This window comes from Equus asinus, chromosome 16, assembly GCF_041296235.1.
Source record: "Equus asinus isolate D_3611 breed Donkey chromosome 16, EquAss-T2T_v2, whole genome shotgun sequence".
Classification (NCBI taxonomy): domain Eukaryota; kingdom Metazoa; phylum Chordata; class Mammalia; order Perissodactyla; family Equidae; genus Equus; species Equus asinus.
In genome coordinates this window covers 5,757,872-5,784,226 of record NC_091805.1, presented here as the reverse complement: position 1 = coordinate 5,784,226, position 26,355 = coordinate 5,757,872, and the positions used below count along the sequence as shown (strand labels likewise).

The 26,355-nt window shown below is 48.3% G+C and overlaps 1 protein-coding gene across 1 annotated transcript in view; it reads left to right on the top strand.

The window, feature by feature from the left end:
- SLC35D1 (solute carrier family 35 member D1) overlaps positions 1-15,112 on the top strand; it is a 52,919-nt gene extending 37,807 nt beyond the window's left edge. The window contains exon 12 of the mRNA XM_044749049.2: positions 10,546-15,112. Within this exon, the coding sequence (XP_044604984.1) occupies positions 10,546-10,654 (109 nt within the window). The 3' untranslated portion in view covers positions 10,655-15,112. The remainder of the gene's footprint in view (positions 1-10,545) is intronic.
- Positions 15,113-26,355: the final 11,243 nt, after the last annotated feature.

The following is a 26,355-nucleotide window of genomic DNA, read 5'->3' as shown; positions in this document are numbered from 1 at the left end:
GCCTGAGCAACACAGCCTTTCCGGGCAGCGCTTTGTCACTCAGAGCTGCCCAGGCTAGACTCTGAGAATCTCTGCAACTCATCTTTGTCTGGGATTCTTTTTTTCTTCTGTTTTTAAAAAAATTAATATATGATTTAAATACAATAAAAGTCGCCCCTTTAAAAAACAATCCAGCCTTCTAAAAATCAATAAAGCAATTATAATTTTAAAAAAGTTCCGCCTTTTTAGTGTACGGTTCTGCGAGTTTTGACAAATGCAGACAGTCATGTAACTACCGCTACCACGTTCAAGATATAAGACAGTTGTATACCCTCTAACCTCCCCATGTGCCGTTGCACTGACCTCTCCCCTACCCTCAGCCCCTGACAAGGATCTGTTTTCTGTCCATTTCGTGTCCAGAATGTCATATAGTGATACATAACGTTAGGTAGCTTTTGGTCTGACTTCTTTCACTTAACGTGGTATTTGAGATTCTGCCTTGTTCTATATATATCAATAGTTTGTACCTTTTTATTGCTGAGTATTATTCCATTAAGGATTTATCACAGTTGTTTCTCCACTCACCAGCTGAAAGACATTTCGGTAGTTCCCAGTTTTAGCTGTTTTGTATTAGCTGCTAAAACATTTGCTTTGAAGTTTATGTGTGAACATAAGTATTCATTTCCCTTGGGTAAATACCTCAGAGTGGAATTCCTGGGTTGTATGGTAAGTGTGTGTTTAACTTTATAAGAAATTGCCAAACTATTTTCAAAAGTGTGCATAGCATTTTGAATAACCACCAGCCCTGTATGAGAGTTCCAGTTGCTCCACATCCTGCCCTTGGTGTTGTCACTTTGTTTTTTAAATTCTAGCGATTCAAATAGATTTTAGTGGTATCTCATTGTGGTTTTAGTTTTCCTCATGGTTAATGATGTTGAGTGTCTTTTCATGTGCTTATTTGCCATCTGTATATATTTGGTAAAATGGCTCTTCAAATATTTTGCCCATTTTTTTTTTTAAGATTTATTTTTTTCCTTTTTCTCCCCAAAGCCCCCCAGTACATAGTTGTATATTCTTCGTTGTAGGTCCTTCTAGTTGTGGCATGTGGGACGCTGCCTCAGCATGGTCTGATGAGCAGTGCCATGTCCGCGCCCAGGATTCCAACCAACGAAACACTGGGCCGCCTGCAGCGGAGCGCACGAACTTAATCACTCAGCCACGGGGCCAGCCCCTATTTTGCCCATTTTTTAAAAATTGGGTTATTTGTTTTCTTAATGAGTTTTGAGTGTTCTTTATATATTGTAGATACAAGTCCTTTATATGATATGTGATTTGCAAGTATTATTTTCCAGTCTGTGGCCTGTCTTTTCATTTTCTTAACAGTCTCTTTTGAAAAGCAAATTTTTAAAATTGTAGTAAAGTCTGATTTATCAGTTTTTTCTTGTATGGGTTGTGCTTTCAGTGTTGGATCTAAGAAATCTTTGCCTAAGCCAAAGTCACAAAGACTCTCTTCTATTTTCTTGTAGAAATTTTATAGTTTTGGGTTTAAAGTTAGTTATATAGCCTATGTGATGTGAGGTCTGGATGAAGATTCTTTTTATTGTGTGTATGTTTTTTAATATAAATATCCAATTATTCCACTACTTTTTGTCGAAAATACTATTCTTTGTTGAATTGACTAGTTCTTCATAACAGTCTTTGGAAGTTCTTTTATTATCAGTGTTTTATAAATGAGGGGGCCGAGGCTTCAAGAGGGTAGGTAAGTGGAGCACATCCTGGACATGTGCGATGAGCCTGTCTCAGTCTGCCAGGCACTGTGCTCTAGAGAGACACGATGCTTCCCTCGCATCTGCCAGCATCACACAGTGAGTAAGTCATGTCGTGAGGACTGTAACGAGATGTATTGGACTCCAGAGTCCAAGTTCTCACCTCTTAATGCATTGTCATTCACTAAATGACTTGAATGATTATAATGTCGCCTAGTAAATCATATGTGTATCCAACGCCGCTTTAGATTTTCAGCTATTTGGGGCCAGAAATCACTTGTCTTATTTAAAGTTGTGTCAGTGTTTATCAGTGCCTGGCCCATAATAGGCATTCAGCTAGTAATAATAGTAGCAAAATACTAGCCAATGTTGTTTTTGTGTACTTGCGCTAGGCATTGTCCTAGGTTCTCCGTACTCCGTCTTTATGACAGCCCAGTGAGGTAGATACTGTGAACATTCCGTTTCACAGAGGGGCTGAGAAACTGGCCCATGGTACCCAGCTGGTGAGTATCCAGTCTGTGATTTGCCCTCCCAGTCTTCTTTCTTAACCACAGTCTAGTGAATGGTGAAGAGATGACTGAATTATTGTCTTTTCGTATCCTTTCGTGATATGTCATCACACTGGTACATACTCAAGCCAGCCTCCTTTTGTGTGACAAAAACCATTTGACTGTAGCTTCTGAGGCCAAAGCAGGGTCTGCACAGCTCCGGGATGGGGCAGGGTGCAGTGCAGCCCGGAGTCGAGCTCCAGAGCTTCCTGAGGCCCTGGGACCAGCTGACTCTGTCCAGCGCCTGAATCGACAGGTCCCTCATTTTGGACTCCTTTGCCTGTTTCCTTCGAAGTGAGTGTTGCTGCTTAGTTCCAGACTGCTTCTCCTCCTGCGTGGTTCCATCCTGGTAGACTCTCTTCTGGTTCCAGGCTTCTAAAGTAAGGACATAGCATTTCCTTGGCTCAGTGTCCTCTCGTTTGAAGTGAGAAAATGCCACGTTTTGATTTATCGGTTAGTTGCTGCTGATGGAACATCTCCTGGGCTATGTACAGAGTTTATTGTATTATATATAGCTGTTATATAACTGGCATCTCACTGGAATAACTTGCACTTTTGAATAGTAAGTACAGAGATTAGCTAGGCCTTGGTGATACCATAATTCCTGACAGCAGAACACTGAACTGGAATATAGCAAAAAATCAAGGCTCCGTTGCTGCCGCTGCCGCTCGTGAGCTGGAGTCGTCTGTCCTGATTCTGCCACTGCACCTCCCTGGTTCACCCTGACGCAGTCCTGTGGAAACTGCCCTGTGGCCAGCAGGTGTGAAGTTACTTTGCAGGAGACTTAAGACATTTGAAGGAGCTTCCTCCAGGTGTAGAAAACACGTAAAATACACGATCCTTTTAGTTCTGATGGCAGTCCTCCACCCACATTTTAGGGATTTTTCAGAGGCTGGAAAGAAACAGGAGTACACAGGTAGGGGAGAAAATGCGGGAAATGCTTGAGTGGTTTGAGCCCCAGGCTGAAGAGTAGGACTGAAGATGTCAAGAAAGCAAAGCAAGGGCTGTTTTTAAATATGTGAGAGATCCCCTCCTTTGCAAAAAACCAGACAGTAAGACTAGGTAGGAAACAGTTTCTAGGCTTGTATTCTCTTTTCCCCTTACTGTTCTCTAGTGCAGTCTTTAAAAAAACCCCTACCTGTTTGTCCTTGGAGCCTCACCAGAATCCTCATCTTAAAGCGAGCGTTTGCCTGACTCACGTCAGTTAACGAAGCAAAGAATATTCTTGTCGGCCCATGAGTTCCAAAGAACATCAGAATGGGATTGGAGAGCCTTTTATTTTGTTCTGAATTTCCTCCTGGGTAAATTCCTAAAACTCCCATGCAGATGAACTGGTCCCCATGGCGGCCAGACTCCTGTGACTCAGGTCCTTCTGCAGTACATGTCCAGACCAGCACTTACCCTGGAACGTAAAGGACGTGAACAGGGGTCCGGAAGGCAATGGGTGGGCGTTAGTGTTCCTTCAGCACCTGGTGCTTGATGCCACCACCTTTACGCTGTTGCCTCAGGTAAGCATCCCGAAGTTCACACGATCGTGCAGTCGAGGCTCAGAGAGGTGGAATAACTTCCCCAAGGTCACACAGCTACCATACTGAGAAGCAGAGCTGAGATTCTGACCCTGATCTGACTCAGTCTTCCTCAGGGTGTAGCCGATTGTGGGCGCAGGGGTAAGAGATTAACCTACCCCTCTTTGTTTGAAGGTTCCCAGAGTCTCCTTGCTTACCTCTGGCCTTACCGCTGATTCGTGTGGAGGCTCCTGCCTCCCGTGGGGCAGGGGGAGAATCAGAACTGTTGAGCCCCTTCTGTACGCGTGTGCAAGGGAGGGACTGCTTTGTGCCCTGAAGCCGCGGGCTAATTTTATCTTCAGGGAGTTTGTGAACCAGCTGTGAGGACTCATTTACTCGTAACAAACGTGTCCTAGAGACCTGCCACGTGCTGAACACCGCCTCAGGCAGTGGGGATAGAGCTGCTCTCAAAACTGTTGCCCTTTCTGGCGTCCCCTTGGTGGGGGAGACAGGATGAGCGAAGGTAACTGAGGGAGGTGATTGCTGGTGACAAGTGTCAGCCGTGGTAATAGTAATAGAGTAGAGCAGGGAAGGGGGCTGGCAGCCTCGCGGGGTGGGGGTGCTCCCTGAGACCTAGAAATGGAGGGAACGAGCCACACTGATTTCTGGAGGGAAGAGGAAATGAAAAGGCACTGAAGTGGGAGTGTGCCAGATGTGTACAAGTCACAAAGAGGAGGCCGGTGTGGCGGGAGTGGAGTGAGTGAAGCGAGATGGGCTGCAGAGGTAATGAGGCGGAAGGGCAGACTGAGGACCACCGTTAATAGATAGGAAGATGTGGGTGGATTTTTAAATAGAGGAATGATGTGATCTGGCAGTTTTATTTTATTTTATTTTTGGTGAGGAAGATTGGCCCTGAGTTAACATCTGTGCCAGTCTTCCTCTGTTTTGTATGTGGGACGTGACCACAGCATGGCTTGATGAACGGTGTGTAGGTCTGCACCCGGGATCTGAACCCATGAACCCCAGGCCGCCGAAGCAGTGTGTGCGCACTTAACCACCATGCCACTGGGTCAGCCCTGTGACTTAGTTTTAATCGGCTCACTCTGGCCACTGTGTTGAGATTAGATGAATAAGGAGAGAAAGTGTGAAATGATTATGTTAACAGCAGTGGCTTTCATTTATATAGGAATCATATGGCATTTATAATAACATTAGGCATTTATGTGGCATTAATAATAGCAGTGAGGAGGCATTTTCTATACATTCTCTCCAAAGAGCTTTCAACAGCTGTTGTCACACAAGCATTGCAAGGTAGCTGTGCAGACTGGCTCTGGTAATAAAGGTGGTGGTTGTCTCAGGAACTGAATCACACAGAGATTTGCTGGGAGGCGTTCACTGAAGAAAGGGTCCTTAGGCTAGGCCTTGACCAGTAGGTGGGACTTGGAGAGGTGGGCGAGAAGGGTGGGTATCCAGCCATGAGTGCTGTGGCAGCAGAAGCGTGGAGCTGGAAGTGCAGGTGGGAGGTGGGCAGCGGGTGCCCCAGGAGGGCCAGAGGAGGAGGTGTTGCACGAGGGTGACACTGGACAAGCAGACTGAGGCCACGTGTGGGAGGTCTCCTAGCAGAGGAAGAATGAGCACAACCAGGAGACGCTCTGAGAGCTGCTGACAGGCCACAGGTGGTAGAGGTTAGGTCGAGGCTTGCTCACGCACAGACGGTAGAGGCCTGGTCGGGTTAACCAAAACCAGGAAGGCCTCCGAGCTGAGGGCTCCTTGGCTTCTGGGTGAACGGCTGTGGGGCCACGTGGAGTGGAGAAGCAGCTGCCACCACCCCCTTCTTCCTGCGTTCGGCAGGACCAGCCCTGCTGTGCTTGGCGCCTCGACTTGCACCTCTGTTGCGTGTCTGCTGTGCGCTGATTAACCTTTGAAGTGACCGCTCGTCCTGTTAGGTAATTTGAGTATGTAAGTTAGTTCAGTAGGATTGAATTCTCGCTCCAGTCCTGTACGAGTGGTGTTCTGCTCGCCGTTTCACAGACGAGAGAAGTAAGGTTCTGAGCGGTTGAGTAACTGCCTCCACGTCACAGACCTTTGTAGATGTCGGAGTACACAGTTATTTTGCTCCCCGCTGTGTCACCTCTGTGTTTCTCTCTGTTCAGGTTGGAAAGCTCTGGAAGGTGAGCAGTACAGAGGCAGTACAGCTGTGCTTTGTCTGGCTGGTGAGAAAGATGAGGAAGGACGCCCCAGCAGCTGCCCTCTGGGCGTAAGGGGGCGTCCCTCTCCACCGTCGCAAGGATGCGCCCGGGGGCCCGGCTTCGGTTATTGGGCAGGAGCTGTGTCTGTTAGGAAACAGCAGTAGGAGTCAAACTGTCTTGGTCCCTAGATTTTGATGTGGATGGACGTGTTTTACATCTGGAATATAAAAGGCAGGGGCTGACCTAAGAGGCGAGCTATGTGCTAGACTGACGTGTCCGCTACCGGGGAGATGGAGGCAGCGGCCCCGGGCTCCTCCTGCCTGGCCTGGGGCGGCGTCCTGAAGGCATCTGTAGCATTGTAGGACGGATATCTCATTGTCCGAGCCTGGTGAATGTGTCTGTGGCTGTCCATCTTGGGGACAGGTAGGTGGTGTTCTCATGGCCTTGGAAGCTCCGCATGGGGCAGGGCAGATGAAGAGGCCGGGCTCAGCACTCTGCAGGCAGCCATCGGTCTCCTCACTGGGCCCTGTCTTTTCCTTCTCTCTGTCTCCTGGCTCTGTCTGCCACAGCAGGTCTCAGGGAGATAATAGTTGGTACCACTGTGATCTGAATATTAGGCAGATGGAGAATTGCTTGAGCTTTTAAAAAAATGAATCTTTAGGATGGTTGACTTTATAAGTACCAATTTCACAGTACCAGAAGTCGTCAAGTTTAATGTGAATATTTATGGAGTCAGTAGATTAATGAGAAGTTATTTGTTTGAAGTGGTAGAAGGTCCTGATTCAGAATCGCTTGGCAGTGATGTATAAAAATTCAGATGTAGGCCCTTCTCCCCAAGATCTTGGCTTTTCCCTTTTTTTCCTCCATCCTTCTCTTCCCCTCCTCCCAGTTACCTTGAATTCTCAGAGCTGCTGGGAAGCAATTTATATTCCTTTCCAGCATTAACTCATCACTGCTTGGCACATCGTATCCCTGCTGGTGAATATCTGGTTCTCTTCAGGTGATTCAGGAATGGCCATTTCTGAAAACTTAAGTATTTGGTAAGTGAGGAATAAGGATGAAATGAAAAATCTTGTATTATTGCCTCCTGTTGGAACTTGTGAGAATCTGAACAGTGTGTCGTCTTGGATCTCCAGAGTTTAGAGCAGCAGTCTCTGTGTTTTGGTCTGCCTCTGGTTATTTACACAGCCGTGTGGTGTCAGGTTGAGTCTGTGCCCGCTGCACCCTGCCTTTTGCTCACAGTGCCTCTGGCCTCTGCTCTGAGAGCCAGCGCTGACGGCAGGGGAGGGAGTCAGGGTTTCCTGCTTGCTCACTGTGTGCCAGGGTTACGGCCTCGTTCTTCATGCATCTTGTCTCATTTACTCCCCGAACAAACCTGGAGAGATAATATATTCTTGTTTTATTAATACAGGAATAGAATCTCAGAGAAATTAATGTTTGCCGAAGGGCGCAGAGCTAGCAGTATATTCAAGGTTTGAGCTGAGACCTAACTCGAGAATCCGTGTTTTTCTTGTTACAGTAACTACCCAGGGGTGTCAGGTCCAGGATCACCAGAAGGACCAAGCCGAGAGTGAACTCCAGGGCGGTCTTGGTCATCTTCTGTACTCCCTGCTCCATTGTTTCTCTCCTGGTGAAATCAGCTTAATATGAGCATCAGGTTATCTTGACTGGAGAAGTAAGAGAGCTCAGTGTTACCTGTTAGGTTGTCATGGGAGTCCGGGAAGCTAGAGGAGGGTCGGCCGAAAGAAGGAGCGGTCCTTGGCTGTGTTGTGGGGAGGGGGGCCGGAGGCGCGAGGAGAGCGGTGGTCTGTAGATGTACATGTGAACCTCACAGACTTCCCAGCCTCAGTCCCCCTCACTCAGGGGCCACGGCATGCCTTCTCCTCGGGTCCCGGCCCAGCGACGGCAGATCATCTACGTGATGCACCAGAAGAACAGGCAAAGTTTCCAGGAGAGTCAGAGCAAATTCTAAGGAAAAAAAGAGATGGGGAAAAGCTCTCAGACGAAGGATAAAATAGTCTCAGGAGCGCTGCGCAGGGCTGGCTCCGGAGGCTCCGTTCTTCTGTGGGCCATGACGGTGCTCAGGGCAGCAGGTCTTCACTGGGCTGCAGAGCTCCGGGCCTGCACATGCACGAGCGACTCTGAAGAGCTAAGACCTGGGGAAATTTCTAGGCCGAGGGGAGCAAGATGAGGACAGGTGCCCGCGATACCAAGTGGAGCGGGGGCCATAAGGGAGAAGCCGTTTTGGGGGGAAATCAGACTGACTAGGCTGGTTCTGCTCCGGCACTAGGATGCCTCGTGATCCTGAGCATGCTATCTGACGACTCTGGGACTCAGTTTCTCCACCTGTAGAAGGAGCACCTTGCAGGAGCACTGCAGTGGCTGGAGATGTATGTAAAATGCTCGACACCTAGTAGACTTTAATAAATGGTCCCAATTTGATGTTAGTGCTGAGTGCCTGCTCTCGCTTCCTTATTTGTGGGAGCCAGCCCCCTCTCACCCCGCTGCAGGGTCTGCGGCTGTGATCCCGAAGCCCAGAGGAGAGTAGAACTGATTTCAGGTAAGCAGTGAGTTTGTGAGTCAAGTGGTCAGGCAGAAGGTGGAGGCCAAACCCGGGGCAGAGACGTCTGAAAGCAGAGCCCAGACCCGGCCGCCGGCTGGAGACCCAGGGAGTCACGGGTGGCAGGCTCAGTGGCAGAGCAGGTCACGGCCCCTGCTCCCCCCTAGTTTGGGGCTTGGGGCAGGAGGCTGTGTATCCCCCGTGAGTCCCTGTGGAGAAGAGACAAGAGAAACCACTGTCCCCAAACAGTGAACCCCCCTGGTGGTAGGTGTGGGGGACAACTGAGTGGTCCAGAGGCTGAGGCCTCAGGTGATAGATCCCCCACTGTGAACGTGATCGTGGTCAGAGAAACCAGATCTCTGAATCTCCCAGGGTCTGCGTGTTCACTTACTGATGGTGATATTTTTCATTCTTATTAAAAATAACACTTTGTCTTGAATGACTATTTTTGAAAATGCAGAAAATGCAAATGAAAAAGTAATCACCTATACAGGCAGACCTCAGAGATATTGGGAGTTCGGTTCCAGACCACCACAGTAAAGCGATTGTCACCATAAAATGAGTCACACGAAATTTTTGGTTTCCCACTGCGTATAAAAGTTATGTTTACTGTACACTGTAGTCTATTAAGTGTGTGGTAGCATTATGTCTAAAAAAGTGTCCATACCTTAATTAAAAAGCGCCAACCATCGTCTGAACCTTCAGAGTCGTACCTTTCTGCTGGGGGACGGCCCTGCCTCAGTGTTGAAGGCTGCTGACTGACCAGGGGCGGATGCAGCGGTTTCCTAAAGTAAGACAGCGGTGAAGCCTGCCGTGACAAACGCCTCTTCCTTACTGTTCGTGGGTTCGTGGGAGTAGTGCGGCTTTCGACTTGCCTTCCTCATGAAGCTGAATCATTGCTAGCTTTCGATTCAAAGTGAGACACATGCCACCCTTCCTTTCACTTGGACATTTAGGGGCCACTGTAGGGTTATTGATTCGCCTAATTTCAATATTGTAGTGTCTCGGGAACAGGGAGGCCCGAGAGGAGGGAGGGATACCGGAGCAGCTGTCGGGTGGAGAGCAGTGAGGACACACAGCGTTTATCGATGAAGTTTGCTGTCATGTGTGGGAACGGTTTGCGGTGCCCCAGACAATGAGAGTAATAATACCATAGATCCCTGATCACAGGTCACCCTAGCAAATAGAATAATAATGAAAAGGTTTGAAATATCGTGAAAATTATCAAAATGTGACACAGAGACACAAAGTAAGCAAATACTGTTGGAAAAATGACACCGTTAGACTGGCCCAACACAGGGTTGCCACAAACCTTCAGTGTGTGAAAAGGCAGGATCTGCAGCGTGCACTGAGGCAAGGTGTGCCTGTAATCTTATGCCCAGTAGTCGCTGTTGGGATTCTTGTGTTCCTTCCGGGCTTTTTTCTGTTCTGATGCATATCGATGTGCATATTTGTGTTCATCTAAAGACAGTGGGGTTAGACAATATTTAAGGTTTTGTGAGATTAGTTTTCCATTAAGTTGTCCTTGCCTGTTTTCATTTTATACCATTTTAATGGATGCGTAGTGTTCTAGTGTATGAATTTATATATTTCCCCACTGTGGGACGTTTACCCTTTATCTGATTTTCTGCTGTTATAAATTTTGTGGTAAACACTTTGTCGGTCAGTCTGGGAAGATGTACACACTTCTTCCATGATGGAGATTGCTAGGTCAAAGGATAAGCAGAATTCTAAGGTTTTTGATTTCAGTGAACTGTCTTGCAGGAAGGGTATGTGAAACTGTCACGCCTGCTGCAGGTGGGCACACCTGCGTTCCCCAGGTCCCTCCACAGCAGTGACACCACGAGGAGGGAGTGTCTGTCTCTCTTCGGTGGATGAAGCGCCGTCCCTGTTTGACTGACGTGCTGCCGATTGTGGGGGCGGCTCCGGCTCGCACCCTGTCTCCCACACGTGTGCTGCTCCTGCCCTCCTCGCTGACGGTGGTTTTCTCTTTCGCAGCATTGCTGGGAGCCTGGTGTATTCCTACATCACTTTCTCCGAGGAGCAGCTGAGCAAACAGTCAGAGGCCGGCAGCAAGCTGGACGTCAAGGGGAAGGGAGCCGTGTGACCCAGGACTGCTTCAGCCGCGCAGGCCAAGCCTCTGATCAGCTCGGAACACTGGCACTTCTGAGGTGTCTGGATTGTGGAGAAAACACCATTCCTTTGCACTTGTACAATCTGAGGATTGATTGCTGCCTTTTAAAATTTTATGAGAAACTTATAATTGACTCTATTTTAAATATGCTGTTTGAATTAATTTATATCAGACTGGAAAATGTACTGGGCTTTTTAATTTATTTTTCTTCTGTGCCGACAGTGAGACATCAGTGTTTTGAAAATGTTTTATTCCATGGTTTGTCATTCCGGCATCCAGGGAGCTGCGCGGATAAAGTGCTCCGGCCAGAGCCGTCTTGTTCACGTCGCCGCGGCATCTGGGGCCAGTTTAGGCTGATTTCTGCTGGAAACGCAGCCAAGTATCTGAAATTTCTCTCCTTTAAATTTTTCTTAACGATTGCATTTTCTTCATGAGCATACCATATGCATTCGCCACAGATGACCACCTTGGCACTAAAAAACATGTGGGGCTTTGAAGTGTCTTGGTTTCCGTGTTGGCTTCCCCGAGAACTCGCAGGATGAGCAGAGTGCATTCCTTGAAAAGGTGCCGTGCCCTCTCTGTTCTGTGGGATGGGGATGGTGAAGGCATGCAGGAGGGAGGCCTTTTCTCCCTCATTCCTCCAGCTGGTCCATCTGCTCAGCCAGTGTCCTGAGTGTGTCATGTGCGGGCGTGGTGCTGCGTGCAGACATTCTCATCTATTCATTCAGCCAGAGTGTCCTGAGTGTGTAATGTGCGGGCGTGGTGCTGGACGCTGGGTGCAGACGTCCTCGGGGGAGTTGCGGATCTCACTCCCGCTGTGGTGAGAGGGTGACAGAGAACATAGTTGTCTTGGTCCGTTCAGAGGGTGATGTGACTGAACAAGTCACAGAGGCTCGCCAGCTCTCGGGACCTGGGATCTGTGGAGGGGTTAGAAGCCGCTGCCCCCCGCCCCTGGGTGCGGGAAGCTCCTGCTGCGGCGGCCCGGCAGCTGCTGTGCGGAGCTGCATTCTGGCCGTGCAGCCCAGCCCCTGCGCCCTGAGCGAGCGTGCGCCCGGGGCCCTCCGCCTCCCCAGGCTTCCCTCCTCTGGCTGTGGTTCCTGCTCTTCCTCCTCTCTGGATCAGTAGGACTGGGGCTTAGTTTCTGAAGGCATTGGTGTGAGGGAAAGGCCAGTGGGTGTGTGGGTGTTGTCAGGGCGTGGTCCTCAGCAGTGGCAGTGTCGGAGCCGTCACCTTCCTTTCTCCTCACGTGGCATGAGCACCCCTCTCCCACCTACGTCCCATGTCTCTTGGCTCACTTAAGTAGACGTGCCAGCTTCTCCCAGACCCGTGCCGCATCCGAGGAGCGCAGCGTGAATGGGCAGTGCCTGCATGGCCTCTCTGGGTGGGGTGGGGAGTTAGTCGCAGTCCTGAGACTTGGCTCAGAGACATCTGGTGATGGGGACGAGTGTTCGCTCCGGCGAGGAGTGCAGTCAGTGTCCCAGAGGCTGGTACGTTTGCACCGTTGCCCACACTAGCTTCTGTTTCGTTGGATTTGGAATCCACTGGGCTCTGTTGACCTAAACAATTAGTATTTTGGTGCCTCAGCAGGAGACCTGGAAGGTGTTTTCTTTTTCTTTGTGAAGAAGAATTATATTGAGGTCATTTTCATGTTCATGTTTTTCTCTTATTTTGAAGCCTGGCCAGTGGTGCTGGGTCCCTAAAATTAGCCTCATGGCTGACTCCAAGTTACAAGCTCCGTGTAAGAGGTCCCCAGGCTCGCTTTGTCCAGTATCATCTGATCTGAGAAAAATCACACTTGGAGAAGAGGCTGTTTTGTGTAGGATGCTTCTTCCTGTGCCTGTTTCACCAGTGAGGAAAGCTCAGAGGAGGCAGTGACGCTGCTGCTTCCGCAGAGCCAGGCTTCATCGACAGTTGCCTTCCCCGAGCCACGGGGAAGCGCGGGGGCCGGCTGAGTTGGTCCCTGGAGGTCCCGGGGCTTTTTGGACCTTCCGGGCCGGCCTCAGTTGAGAGGGGCGTCCGGCTCTGAACACCGGCCTCGGCCTGCCTTTGCCCGGGTCCGGCGGAAGGGCGCCGAGAGAGCCGTCTGAGGGCTTCTGTTCTTCCTCTGTCAGCCACACGAAGCAGGGGCTCCGGCGGCAGAAGTAGTTGTGTTGTGGGGTCTCTCACTGTGAAAGGCCTTTGGGTGTGTTGAGAGGCCGGGACCCCGCGGGGGGTTGGACTGCTGCTTGGGGTCAGGTTCCCTTGAAGACCTGTCGTCTCCCCAGGCTCGGTTGAGAAAGGCTTGTCTAGGCAGCGCTTCACTAAATACGCATGAGCTCAGGGCCCTGAGCTCCGCTGAGCTTTCTCACTGACCAGCAGCGGTGAGCAGCTCGCAGCTTCTGCCCCATCCGCGTGCTGAGTGCCGGATGCCCCTTCCACGGCCCTTGACGTTTCAGGATACGCGAAAGCAGCCGGGGAGGTTGTAGGTGGAATAGACCGGCCACCCACTTTTGGCGTCTGTTTTCAGTTATGTTCAGGCTTGGTTATAGTGCACTAGAGGTTTATGTGGTACGCCAGCATCGCCCAGAATGTCTGGATTTTGGCCCAAGTTACTATCTTAGAGGATAAAAACTCTTTGAGCTATTAACTGCCTCCTGGGAGAAAAAGAGGCAGTATACGGTTAAATCCTTAATTTTCCCTGAGACAGATGAGCTGTGGTGGGAATTCTGAAAGCCAAATTTTATGACTGGTGGCGCCTCTTCTTGAGTTGGCGCCTCTTCTTGAGTTGGCAGACTTTGGCCAGTCTGCTTTTAGTCAGTGCCGCGTTGATTTGAATAACGCTGGTTGCCCAGAGTCCGCTTTGCCACCGTGTCAGGTGCTTGTTACTTCCCTCATATGGCTGTTGACTTTGTGAGTCTATCATTTGTAGGATCCAACTCACATGTGGGTTAAAACAAAAAAGTACATTTGCAAGTTTTCTGTAGCCGCGTTGTATCAGGCATCCGTGGAAAGTCTGGGTCAGTGAAGCTGGGGTGCTCCTCCCGGGAAGAGTCGAGTTGCTGCCCTCACCACGTCTGCCCGCCTAGGCAGGACCTAGGATTTGGGCCCTGCCTTTGCTGTCGTTGTGGTGGCCTCACTCAGTGAGCGGAGATTACTGAGCGTCTGTTTCATGCTGGGCGTTGTGCGAAGCTCTGGGGACACTGGGCTGACCGGGCCGTGGTGTAGTTCTTTAGCCGGGGCCTGACTGAGGGAAAGCAGCAGGCAGAGGAGCCAGTAGTCTGCGGATGAGAGCTGCCTGCAGTTGCAGGATCACAGAGGGGGCGCCTACCTGCAGGCTGAGGCCCGCTGGGCTCCAAGAGCACGCTGGGCTTTCAGCTCCGCGCCAAGTGCCCGGCTGCCAGGGTCTGTGGATAGCCTGGGTCCCTCCCTCTCCTGCACGCGTGCCTGCTTCCCCAGGACTGTGTAACGTGGGTTCCTCCCAGGAACAAGGCTGTAACTCGCTTTTCCCTCAGAGGGAACAATCCTAATATTCAGAATAAATGAGATAATGGTTGTGACACTATTCAGCACAATGCCTGAGACACATTAGGCACTCAGCAAATGTTGCTACTGTCATCATTTCACCGCAAGACTGTAGGCAAAACAAGATTCTTAATCTGTGCTCCCCATGTGCCGGAGGTCTGGGTGATGTGTGTATTTCTTGAAAAATGTGACCCTGTATCTCGTTGCCTCTGGAACGTCCAAGTTTCTGTTCATGGTCTTCCTTTCTAGAGAACCTACTGGATGTTACTGTGGCCACTGTGTGATTCAGCTGATTCCACCTGTTTTTAAAAAAGAACAGAATTACTCATATTTTGGTGGTAAATTTCAGAAAAGGAAGAGTTACTTCCTCTCTTAAAGGAGAATAATCACACTTCAAGGATAGTGATTCAGTTCGAACCTTCCCCGTTTGTCCCCTTAGGGTGGCCCTGCGCAGCCGGCCATTCCTCCGTCCCTCCTCGGAGCCGAGCACGCCGACCGCGCAGCCTCTGGTCCAGGCTGCCCTCCAGTGCTGGGGAACTTCCGGCACATCGCTGTTTTCACTCCATCCTCTGGTTCTTACTGACAGGATGCCGCTCCATCCTGGTATGGTGGGTTTTTTTGAGCTTTCTTTTTTGAAAATACTTTTTAAAAAGGAATCTACTGGTTAGATTTATTGTCTCTCAAAAATGTTTTTAGAGATTATTTTGTTCATAAATGTTTCTTTCTCATGCTGATGATCAACTGATTTTTGTCTACAAATGTTGGCCTATTATACTATTTTTTCAGTGTACATTCTATTTACCAAATGATCATTTTAGTGTTTTTAAAAGGTATTGAGAGGATCGAGATATGTAAATCAGGTGACATAAACATGAAAATTATGTGCCTAAATATTTTTGTAAAGGTGTGAAATAAATACTTTTTCCTGAACACATGTATTAAAATTCCTTTCTAAGTTCATACAAAGACAATCAAGGGCCGTAAGTGCCCACATTTAAGAGGATGGCCTCCAGTCCGTTGACTGAGACCCAGTAATAGAGAAAGTACTGTTTGCCATTGTGATATTTTGATTTATAATAAGAAATATATATCTGGTCTGCATTCCCGTTCCTGGCACAAAGCTCCTAAAACCCTTGTAATTTCCTATATTTGAGCTATTATAACATCTTTTGGTATAATATTTAGTTTTGTTCCAAGTTCTTGAAATAGCTCCAGAGCCGTAAAGGTGAAGTGGGTGTCCTTTGTTATTCATAACAAGCCTCTTTCAACCACACTTGAGTTTATGTTAATAAGGTGACTTTTGGAAAGCCCCTAAGGATGGGAGCTGGTTGCCAGGGGAACCAACCCTGTGATTTGTGTTGGAATTTTCACTTCCCCTCTCCCACCACCACCTGGTGGAGGGGCAGCAGGCTAGGGGTTAAATCCGTCACAAAGGGCCAGTGATTTAATCACTCCTGTCAACAGGATGAGGCCTCCGTAAAAATTGCTGAATGTGGAGGATTGGATAGCCTCCGGGCTGCTGAACACATGGAGGTGCTGGGAGGCTGGAGCTCCATCCATCCATCCTTGATGGGCGCTTGGGTTCCTTCCACTGTTTGGCTGTTGTGACTAATGCTGCTAAACGTGGGTGTCTCAGTCAGTTCGGGCTGTAACAAATTACTGTAGACTGAGTGGCTTAAACAGCAAACGTTAATTTCTCACAGTTCTAGAGGCTGGGATGTCTGGGATCAAGGTGCCAGCAGATCTGGCGTCAGGTGAGAGGCCACTTGCCGAGTTGCAGATGTCCATCTTCTCATATTCTCACATGGTGGAGAGCAGAGGCAGCAAGCTGTCTCGCATCTTCTTGTGAGGGCACTAACACTGTCATGAGGGCTCCATCCTCATGACCTGATGACCTCCCAAAGGCCCCATCTCCAACTACCATCCCATTGGGGATTAAGGTTTTAACATAAATCTTGGGGTGGAGAGGCAAATCCAGAGTAATAGGTTTACAAATAGGCTTTCAGTACTTTTGGAATTGCTAGGTCATATGGCAATTCTTTTTTTAATTGTTTTTAATACTATTCTCCATCATGGCTGCACCGTTTTACATTCTCACCAGCAGGGCACAAGGCTTCCAGTTCCTCCACATCCTTGCCAGCATTTGTTATTTTCTGTTTTATTGGTGGTAGCCATGCTAGTGGGGGTGAGGTGATAGCTCACTGTGGGTTTTGATTTGTATTTTCCTAATGATGAGTGATGTTGAGCATCTTTTCATAGACAGTCCTTTGGAGAAATATCAAATATATTATTCGTCAATATTTTCTCCCATCCTATAGTCTGGCTTTTCATTCTTGTTGACTGTGTCCTTTGATGAAGTTTTAAATTTTGACATAGTGTGGTTTATTTTTACTTTTGTTTACTATGCTTTTGGTGTCATATCCAAGAGATAATTGCGAAATCCGTTGTCATGAAGCTTTTCCGCTGTGTTTTCTTCTGAGAGGTTTATAATTTTAGCTCTTACACTTAGGTCTTGGGTCCGCCTTTGGTTAGTTTCTGTGTATGGTGTATGGGAAGGGTCCAGCTCCACTCTCTGCATGTGAACATCCATTTTGCCCAGCACCATTTGTTGAAGAGACTGAAAAATAGTCTTCAAGTTTGATTTTTTCCTTCTAATCGGTGAGATCTCTGCTCTTTGATTGAGCTTTTGCTGGTTTATCGTCTCACTGGGCTTCCCCACGGCTCAGGGCTGCAGCATTGGGGACCGCCACCCAAGGGGCTGCTGAGGCCCCGCCGCAGAGCTGGGCCTTTGTGTGTTCCCAGGCAGCCCCAGGGTTTCTTCTCTGCAGCTCTCATCACATCTGTTTGTTCTTCCATACGTCAGGCTGGACTAAGCTCGCAGGGGCCAGCACCCAGCCTCCAGCAGAGGCCTGGCACGGCCGTGTTTCACCGATGAAGCTCAGTGAGGGACAGCCGTCCAGTGTGATTGTGGAACCCTCATTCAGACCTGATCCATCTGACTGAAAAGACCTGTGCTTTCCACCATACCAGGTTCTCGTTCTTCCTGGTCGGCTTGTAATAGACTCGGCGGTACCAAGCGCATCACCGCTGTGTGTCTGGTGAATGTGCGTTTAAAGCCTAGGCATGAGCTGGCACCTGGCTGGGTCTGGGAATCCCGGGTAGCTGTGCCTTTCCAGCTGTGCCAGTGGCGCCCTCTTGTGGCAGTGGCTGCCATTGGCGATAAATGATGGAAAGCCATGTGCTTTCTGAGAAGTAAGAGCAGTATAATTTACTGAGGGCCTACTCTGTGCTGTCACCGAGTTGGGCCTTCATCACCCCACCTCCTATTTCAGCACTTTGCTGTTGCACAAGTGGTGGCTTAAGCAAGGCTAAGGGGTTAGTCCAACTTCCCTCAGCTGATGATTAATTCTGGACTTTGATTCTAAAACCTTTCTTTCTGAAGTATTCTGGGTAACTCTCTGTATCGTGAGAACCCAGCAGGAGAGTTTCATCAAGGCTGCCTCATCATGTCTGCTTGTCCTCCAGGCACTTCATTTTTTTTAGTAAATATTTTTAAGGACCATATCTACAAATGATGACAGAATCATGAAACTCGGGGTCATATGTAAGAGTGGATGGGAGGAAGAATGTCATTCTACCTGGGAGTGATGGCAAAGATTTCCTTGGAGAAATGGCATTTGAGCTTATTCTTGAAGGACAGCTCGGATTCAACTGAGAAGATAGGGGAGGGGACAGGCCGCCAGCGTTCCAGGGCCGCCATCTGCTTGTCTGGAGTGCGCCTTCCCTCCCCGCTGTGGGCTGGCCCTACCAGCCTGTCTGAAATGGCCCCACCACACTCCCTGTCCCCTCCCGGGCTCATCTCCACCGCGCTGTCTCCTCTCATCACAGTTAAGCTTTCTGAAGGCAGAGATGGTGGTCTGTTGTGTTCCTCGCAGTGTCCCTGGCACCTAGAACAGTGCTGGGCACATTGTAGGTACAATAGATAGTTCCTGAACAAAAACACCTAGACAAAGAGTAGCTGATTAATCGCTGCGTATTTTGAGGGTAGCAAGGCAGAAAGATGGCCTCATCTTCATTTTAGAAAGACCCTGCCAGCGGCAGTATTTGGATTGTTTACTGTCAGAAAGGGGGTGGCAAATGCAAATCTTACAGTGGCTGGGCAGGTGAAAAGAGCATCTGAACAAAGGCAGTCAGTGCATACAACAGTGAGTAGGAGGGCTGTGGCACCTGCCAGCTTAAAGGCACTCAAAACAGCACAAAACCCACCAGCCGGGTTTACCCACTGCCCCCCAGTGTCCCTGAATCAAGGAACTGCTGTCAATCAGATTTGTCCCATAACAGCATCGCTGAGGCTGCCGTGCGGATGCTGTCAGCTGGGCCCCAGGACGGCACAGCTCTCCAGGCAGGCGCATCGCTGGGGAAGGCTGTTGTACAGTCCAGGTGAGAGGCGACGGGGTCCTGAAGTGTGGTTGGGAAGAGAAACGGGGGTTGAGTTATTTTAGGAGGTAGGATTAACAGGTGATAATGAAATCCGTTTCTGTTTTTTGTTGATAAAGCTGTGGTGAATATTTTTGCCAAAATCTAATGCCTCCAGGAGACCATCAGAACTTCAAGAAAACAAACATGAACATTTCTAAGGTACTAGGTTTCCTAGTGTTTTCCTAAAAGGTAGTATTTGAAGTGTAGCCGTGGAACAGAGTACCTGCTAGACCACAATAAAAATAAATTTACTGGGTGTTTGCTACATGCTAGGTTAGGCATTTTTTCTTAGCAGTTTATATCCTGACATATTTTAATCCTCTAAAAAATCCTTCAAGTCCTATTACTACCTTATTTATTTATTTTGCTGAGGAAGATTAGCCCTGAGCTAACATTTGTGCCAGTCTTCCTCTACTTTATATGTGGGTTGCCGCCACAGCATGGCTAATGAGTGGTGTAGGTCTGCACCCAGGATCTGAACCTGTGAACCCGGGCCACTGAAGCGGAGTGAGCCAGACTTCACCACCATGCCACAGGGCTGGCCCTTTATTATCCTTATTTTGAGGAGAGGAAACAGGCACAGGAGGTCGGTTGTTGGACAGCGGTAGTTGGGAGACAGTCTTTGCTTTACAGAATATGAACGCGCCTTCCCTAAGGCTTCCCTCTGCTCTGAGTCTGGGAGCAGCGTGGAACAAGCAGTCCCGTGTGCTGTTTCAGCGTGGAAGAAATGTCAAGTTACTTCTTTTAAATCAAATGAGATGAGTGTCCATCTTGCCACCCAGCAGGGAAATTCAACCAGCCCTTTTCTGAGGTCACACAAGAGTCAGGGGACTTGCCTGGGGCCTGGGAGCTAGAGGGGAGACCTCCTGCAGTCCTTGTGGTCACTGCTGGACTCCTCAGTGACTGACTGCAAGTCCTTTGAAGGCAGGTGGCCCACATGCTCCAACCTGGGCGCAGTGGTAGAGAGGGTCCAGCCCGCCTCCCACCCCAGGCAGCCGTCCCTCCAACGTCTTGCTGGAAGATGAGACTCGCTTTCCAGCTATTCTCAGAGCCTGCTGAGCATCTTTTTTCCAGTTTGGGGGCCTTTCTCCTTTCCAGAACTCGGACTTGTGGGGAAAAGGCTAGGAGAGTAAGCTGTTCGCAGTTAACATCTGCTTTCTACCCTGCAGCACACGTCTTCCTGAACACAGAGATCTCATCGAGAGAGGGGAACAAAATCCAGGCCATGGGAAAGTGCATCTTTGAGCTGCTCAGGGTGGCTCGGGTTTCCCGTTTGTAGACTGGGGAAACTGTGCTGCGAGGACAGGCTCCTCACGAGCGTTTACACAGCGCCCGTCGCGGAGTCACTCAGTAATGGTGCACGATGTTATTTGCAGCAGGCTTGTTTTAGCTGCCTGATGGCCTTCCTCTGGGGCCAGCGTAGGTGCCCGTTGACGGAATGTCTCTTCCCCAACTGTCCAGCCAGATGAATCAAAAGGAGCTGCTGCCTTAGGGGAGCCACCCGCCTGACCCCAGTGACGGGGTGCAGGGCGGCTAACGCTGGCTGCTTCACTCCGCTGGCCACAGCCTAGTCGGCCCAGGGTTGAGGCCATGGCCCCAGCGTTGGGTACATAACTGTCAGCGAGGAAGTGCCGGTGAAGGAAGAGGACGGAGGGATCTGACCTTGTCTGGGCAGCTCAGTCTAAGGTGGTTGAACTTCGGACAAGTCCCGTTTCCATTGTGGGCCTTAGGTTTCCCCTTCCGTGAAAGGAGGGCCTGAGGGCGAGTCCCCAGCAGGGCCACATGTGGCTCGGGCAGGCGCCCCCGCATCGCTTCCCTCTCAGGCTTCTTGTTGGCTCTGCAGAAGCCCCATGTCTGGGGTTCTGTGGTTCTGTCAGTCACCTCTGCATGGAAGCACACCTGCTGGTTTAGCTTTGGCTCCCTGTTTCCAGGCCTCTCTGGCAGTTACATCACAAGGGAAAGGAAATTGGAATCAGCGCCTGGGAAAACTGTAAGGCCACTGCAAGCCCGCAGTTCTGAAGTCCACGGTGCTCTCACAATGCTTGTCTTGAGTTTGTTGCCATACTCATTTGACAGCGCTATCTGACCTGAAATTTGTGTCAACATGAACACATTTAATTGTGGACATAAGGGTTTTACCCACAGGTTCTAGATCCTGCTGTGGATGTTTTAAAAAATATTTTTCTAAAATCCGAAAACTTCTGGTCACAAGGACTTCGGCTAAGGGACTGTAGACCTGTAGCACTCCCGGGTCTTCAACTAGTCCTCCCTGAAGATAACAGAGCCTCCTGCGCGCGATTTGAAATCTGCAGCCCTGTGATGCTGGCACAGTAGGTCCCCTTACTTTACAGATGGGCCGTTTGGGGGGCTGTTTAGCATGAGATTACAAAGTAATGGCCAGATCAAGAGGCGCGATCTTCGAGTACGTCTGAGTTCGGGTGAGTGGGATGGAAAGAGGTGGCCTGATGTTAAGGGCTCTAAGTGTGTGACGGGACGATTCTGACTATCCCTGGGTTGAAATGGCACTCCGGTGTGAGGTGCTGTCAGAGATGAGGAAAGGCACGCCTGGGCCCGGGGGCTCCGGGGTGTTTGTTCCGAAGCGGAGCATTTAGAAGGAAGTACCAATAAAAAACATTAATGTGGCTCCAAGCATCAGACGAAGTCCCCTGCTTTCCCTGTTGGCCCACAGGCTAGACCCTGTAAACGCTGCACGGGTACAAAATGACGCCGCTTCAGAAGCATTCTTAAGTTTGTAATATAGATGATGAGTTGACTGTTCAACAGGAAACTTACTAATCTCTCCTCAGATTCAACTAAAGAGGGAAATAAAAGGACTGTGATACTGCCTGTATTCAAGCCACACAAACCGACTTGGGTCCTCTGTGGGACCCAGAGGGTGACTCAGGCTAGCCGTGTGGTCACTGACGTCCATGTTAAATGTTTCTTCTCTTCCCCTCATCTGCCCCCAAAATCAAGAGGCCTGAGGGGAGTGTCTAGGTGTAGGATGACACAAAAGTATCGGGAGACCCTGTTTCCATAATTTACCCAGAGACCTGTGGAGGAAGGAAAGGTTTCAAAACTCCCGCAGTCAGAGCTCAAAGCCAGGCAGCCTCTACCAGACGGAGTGCCCGGATGAAAACGCACCTTCAGTGCAAAGGAGGACAGTGGTACCAAGTGCAACTCAGCATTCACCCAAAGGCACAGGGAAATAGAGAGTAGGGCGGCCCCCCGCGAGGGGAGCCATTTAGGCCTGGCCCTCTTAAAAGGAGAGCGGACAAGTGATAAGCCGTTGGAAAGTAAGCTCGTGTTCAATGAACAAATGGCGTCACCTGTAAGACGAGAGGCGCTTGCTTGGATCCGGGGAAACGCTGGCAAGGACGACAGACGTGGACCTTCCTCTCTCGCGGCTTATGATCAGAAGGGGAAATAATTGCTCGAAGCCAGGCTAGCCCCTGTGACAAGCACTACATAGAAGCCTTGAGTCTGTAATAAGGGAGTCTCCCACTGCTAATTCTGCCACTTGGAAGTAACTGCTGTTTTTGGCATGTGGCCCTCATTTTTCCCAACCATACATATACATGAAATCTCTTTTTAACAAAACTGGTGGCGTCCTACTCTTCACTTGAAGGCCTCTGACCCAGCTCTCATCCGCCATGATCCTTAGCTGTTTGATTCTGTTTGGCTCGGTGCTAGCCACTTAGGAAATGTGTAGACATAGCCCCAGTTGCGTTGATAGTGTTTTTTTAAATACAAATGCCCGTCTCCTAAACACTGGAGGCAAATGCAAACAGCAGCCTAGTGGAGACCAGCGGCAAAGCAGTTCGCGGAGCTCCCAGTTCAAGACGTTTGGCAGCTCAGCGCCACCAGCTGTCCAACTCGATGTCCACCACCTACAAACACATGTTCAGAGGGCATTAGGGAGTGTTCATACTCACAAGGACCGGCACCAGCACTAGCCCCTAACCAGAACTGACTTCTCGTGTTCACTCCCGAGACAAGGAGACTCAGGGATTGGAAAGTCCCTCTTTGGAGCTGGCTCTTTCCCTAAATCTTAGATTTTCTGGTCCGGAATTTAAAGTGGCTCAGGTTAGTCTGTTGCCGTTCTCTGCTTGATCTCTTTCAGTTTTGAAAGAAATCACCCATAATTCAGGGTCCAGATCTCTTTTTCTCTTTAAAGAATCTTCATATTAATGCAAAGTCCATCTTCTTTCAGGGAGAAAAGAGCAAAAACATTTTAGAACTCCCTGAATTCACTCTACAGACACGTTCCAAGTGGTGTGCAGAGACACTCCTGTTAACAATGATGATAAGACCAAAGAGTGAGTTTGTTTTACACCCGGTCAAACCTGCACAAGGCCTCACCTCCCCAGGCCTCCGGAAGCCAGGGGCCTCCACACCTTAGGGCAGCGGATGACCAGAGACAGGGGCGAGTCTTGACTAAGCCACAGCTGTTGTTATACCCAGCCCTGCAGTCAATGTTAAAAAAGAAATGGTCTTCCCTAGGGGAATCATATATGTATTTCATGTTGCTTAATTTTTTTTTTTTTTTGAGGAAGATTAGCCCTGAGCTAACTACTGCCAATCCTTCTCTTTTGCTGAGGAAGCCTGGCCCTGAGCTAACATCCGTGCCCATCTTCCTCTACTTTATATGTGGGACGCCTGCCACCGCATGGCTTGATGAGTGATGCCACGTCCGCACCCGGGATCCGTAGTGGCGAACCCCAGGCTGCCGAAGCAGAACGTGTGAACTTAACCACTGCGCCACCAGGCCGGCCCCTCATGTTGCTTAATTTCTAACAAATACTAAGTTGGAGGAGAATCTTACTTAGCTAGAATTCTACGGCAGAGTCTAATGAACTCTTTCCCTCTGCCCTCAGCAGACACTTCCACCGCAGATAGCACTCACCTGCTAACGCCTTCTTGAGGACACGCCACATGCTGGAGCACAAGCCAAGCACAGCAGCTGTCAAGTACAGGCCCGAATATTTGCTGGATAATAAGGTAGATGGAAACATGATGAAAACTTGTCACCACTGACATTTAAATGTGATGAAACCTTTACTATCAATTTGGACAAAGTTTAATGAGAGTTGAGCTCCAGTTTATATGGCACCTCTTCAATGTTCTTCCCAGAATAGGTAGCCTGTAACAGTGCGTTCAAATTTACTTCTTACTCAGAGCAAGCAAAATGACATTTTGAGTATGTTATACATCCTAAATAAGACATAGGAGCTAGTATAAAAACAAGCTAAGATAAAAAAGAATCATGTTTGGGAAAGGAAAAACTCCATGTGCATACAGATGTCAAAGATACCAGCACAGGTACAAAAACAGGTGCACGATCAATGGGGCAGAATTGAAAGCCCGGAATTAAAACCACACGTCTGTGACCAGCTAATCTTCGACAAAGGAGCTGAGGGCACACAATGCAGAAAAGAAAGTCTCTTCAACAAATGGTGCTGGGAAAACTGGAAAGCCACATGTAAAAGAATGAAAATTGACCATTCTTTTCCACCATTCACAAAAATAAACTCAAAATGGATCAAAGACCTAAAAGTAAGACCTGAAACCATAAGGCTTCTAGAAGAAAATATAGGCAGTACACTCTTTGACATCAGAATCAAAAGGATCTTTTCGGACACCACGTCTTCTCAGACAAGGGAAACGAAAGAATAAACAAATGGGACTTCATCAGACTAAAGAGCTTCTTCAAGGCAAGGGAAAACAGGATTAAAACAAAAAAAACCCCCACCACTAATTAGGCAAAAATATTTGCAAGTCCTATATCCGACAGTGTTAATCTCCATAAGAACTCACACAACTCAACAACAAAAAAAATCAAACAACCCAATCAAAAAATAGGCAGGAGACATGAACAGACATTTCTCCAAAGAAGATATATGGATGGCCAATAGGCACATGAAAAGATGCTCATCATCACTGATCATCAGGGAAATGCAAATCAAAACTACACTAAGATATCACCTTACACCCGTTAGAACAGCAAAAACCACCAAAACAAAAAGTAACAAATGTTGGAGAGGTTGTGGAGAAAAAGGAACCCTCATACACTGCTGATGGGAATGCAAACTGGTGCAGCCACTATGGAAAACAGTATGGAGATTCCTCAAAAAATTTAAAAATAGAAATACCATATGACCCAGCCATCCCACTACTGGGTATCCATCCAAAGAACCTGAAATCAGCAATTCCAAAAGCCCCTGCACCCCTGTGTTCATTGCAGCATTATTTACAATAGCCAAGACGTGGAAGCAACCTAAGTGCCCACCAACTGATGATTGGATAAAGAAGATGTGGTATATATATACAATGGAATACTACTCAGCCATAAAAAAGGGTAAAATTGTCCCATTCACAACAACATGGATGGACCTTGAGGGAATTATGTTAAGTGAAATAAGTCAGATAGAGAAAGTCCCTGTATGACTCCACTCATAGGTGGAAGTTAAACATGTGGACAAAGAACAGATTAGTGGCTACCAGGGGAAAGGCGGGGTGGGGAGTGGGCACAAAGGGTGAAGTGGTGCACCTGCAACACGACTGACAAACAATAATGTACAACTGAAATTTCACAAGGTTGTGAACTATCATAATCTTAATAAAAATTTAAAAAGATACCAGTACAATACTAAGGGTACATAATAAATGAGGTTATAAAAAACTGATAGAAGATCAAGAGGCTAATTCAGATATTTAAATACATACAATCAGACCATAACTTGGGGTGGATGACCCTTTAAGATTCTGCAAAGGGTAAACAATTATTAAAGAGCAGAATGGATTTTATGATAAAGAATCAGTAGAATCATGTGATAAAGAACATGTCAATTTAGAGACAGAATAAAAAGTTAGAATTTGGAAGTTCCTCGTTCCTCCCTGTAAATATTATATGGTTTTCCACAATGGCATTTTTTGTGAATATGGATTATAGCTGGGAAAACCTTTATTTCTGACTTGGTATTCAGTAGTGATACTGAGCCAGTTACACACGCCTGGGGTCACCTGCACACACCTTGCCTATGGAAATGCACCAACCCTCACTTATTCAAAGTGCCCACTCTTAATTTTCCACTGAGAGCAAAGCAAATATTGTGACAAAGTTTTTGCAAAATATTATGTGATATGAGCTGCAGGGCAAAAGGAGGGACCAAAATATTTTTAATTATATAGTTCAGGGGAAGAGAAACAGGTGAAGAGAGGTCCACAGACCAAGGATTTCTCTGCAGAAAAACAAAGACAAAAAGACATGCCAAGGGGCTGGGTGGGTGGCGTAGTGGTTAAGTTCACGTGCTCTGCTTTGGAGGCCTGGGATTCGCAGGTTTTGGATCCCAGGCACAGACCTACGCACTGCTCATCAAGCCATGCTGTGGCAGGCATCCCACATATAAAGTAGAGGAAGATGGGCACCGATGTTGTTAGCTCAGGGCCAATCTTCCTCAGCAAAAAAGAGGATTGGTGGCAGATGTTAGCTCAGGGCTAATCTTCCTCAAAAAAAAGGACATCACCCAAGATGAGGTAAGAAGGATTAGGAGCCCCTGAAACACTACTTCTAGGAGCAGAAGGAACAGAGATGGTATATATTTGCATTGTAAACAATGTGCATCATACAAACTGAAATGAAACATAGCTAATCAAGCTAACGAAAATCATTCATGCAACATTACATAGGCAAA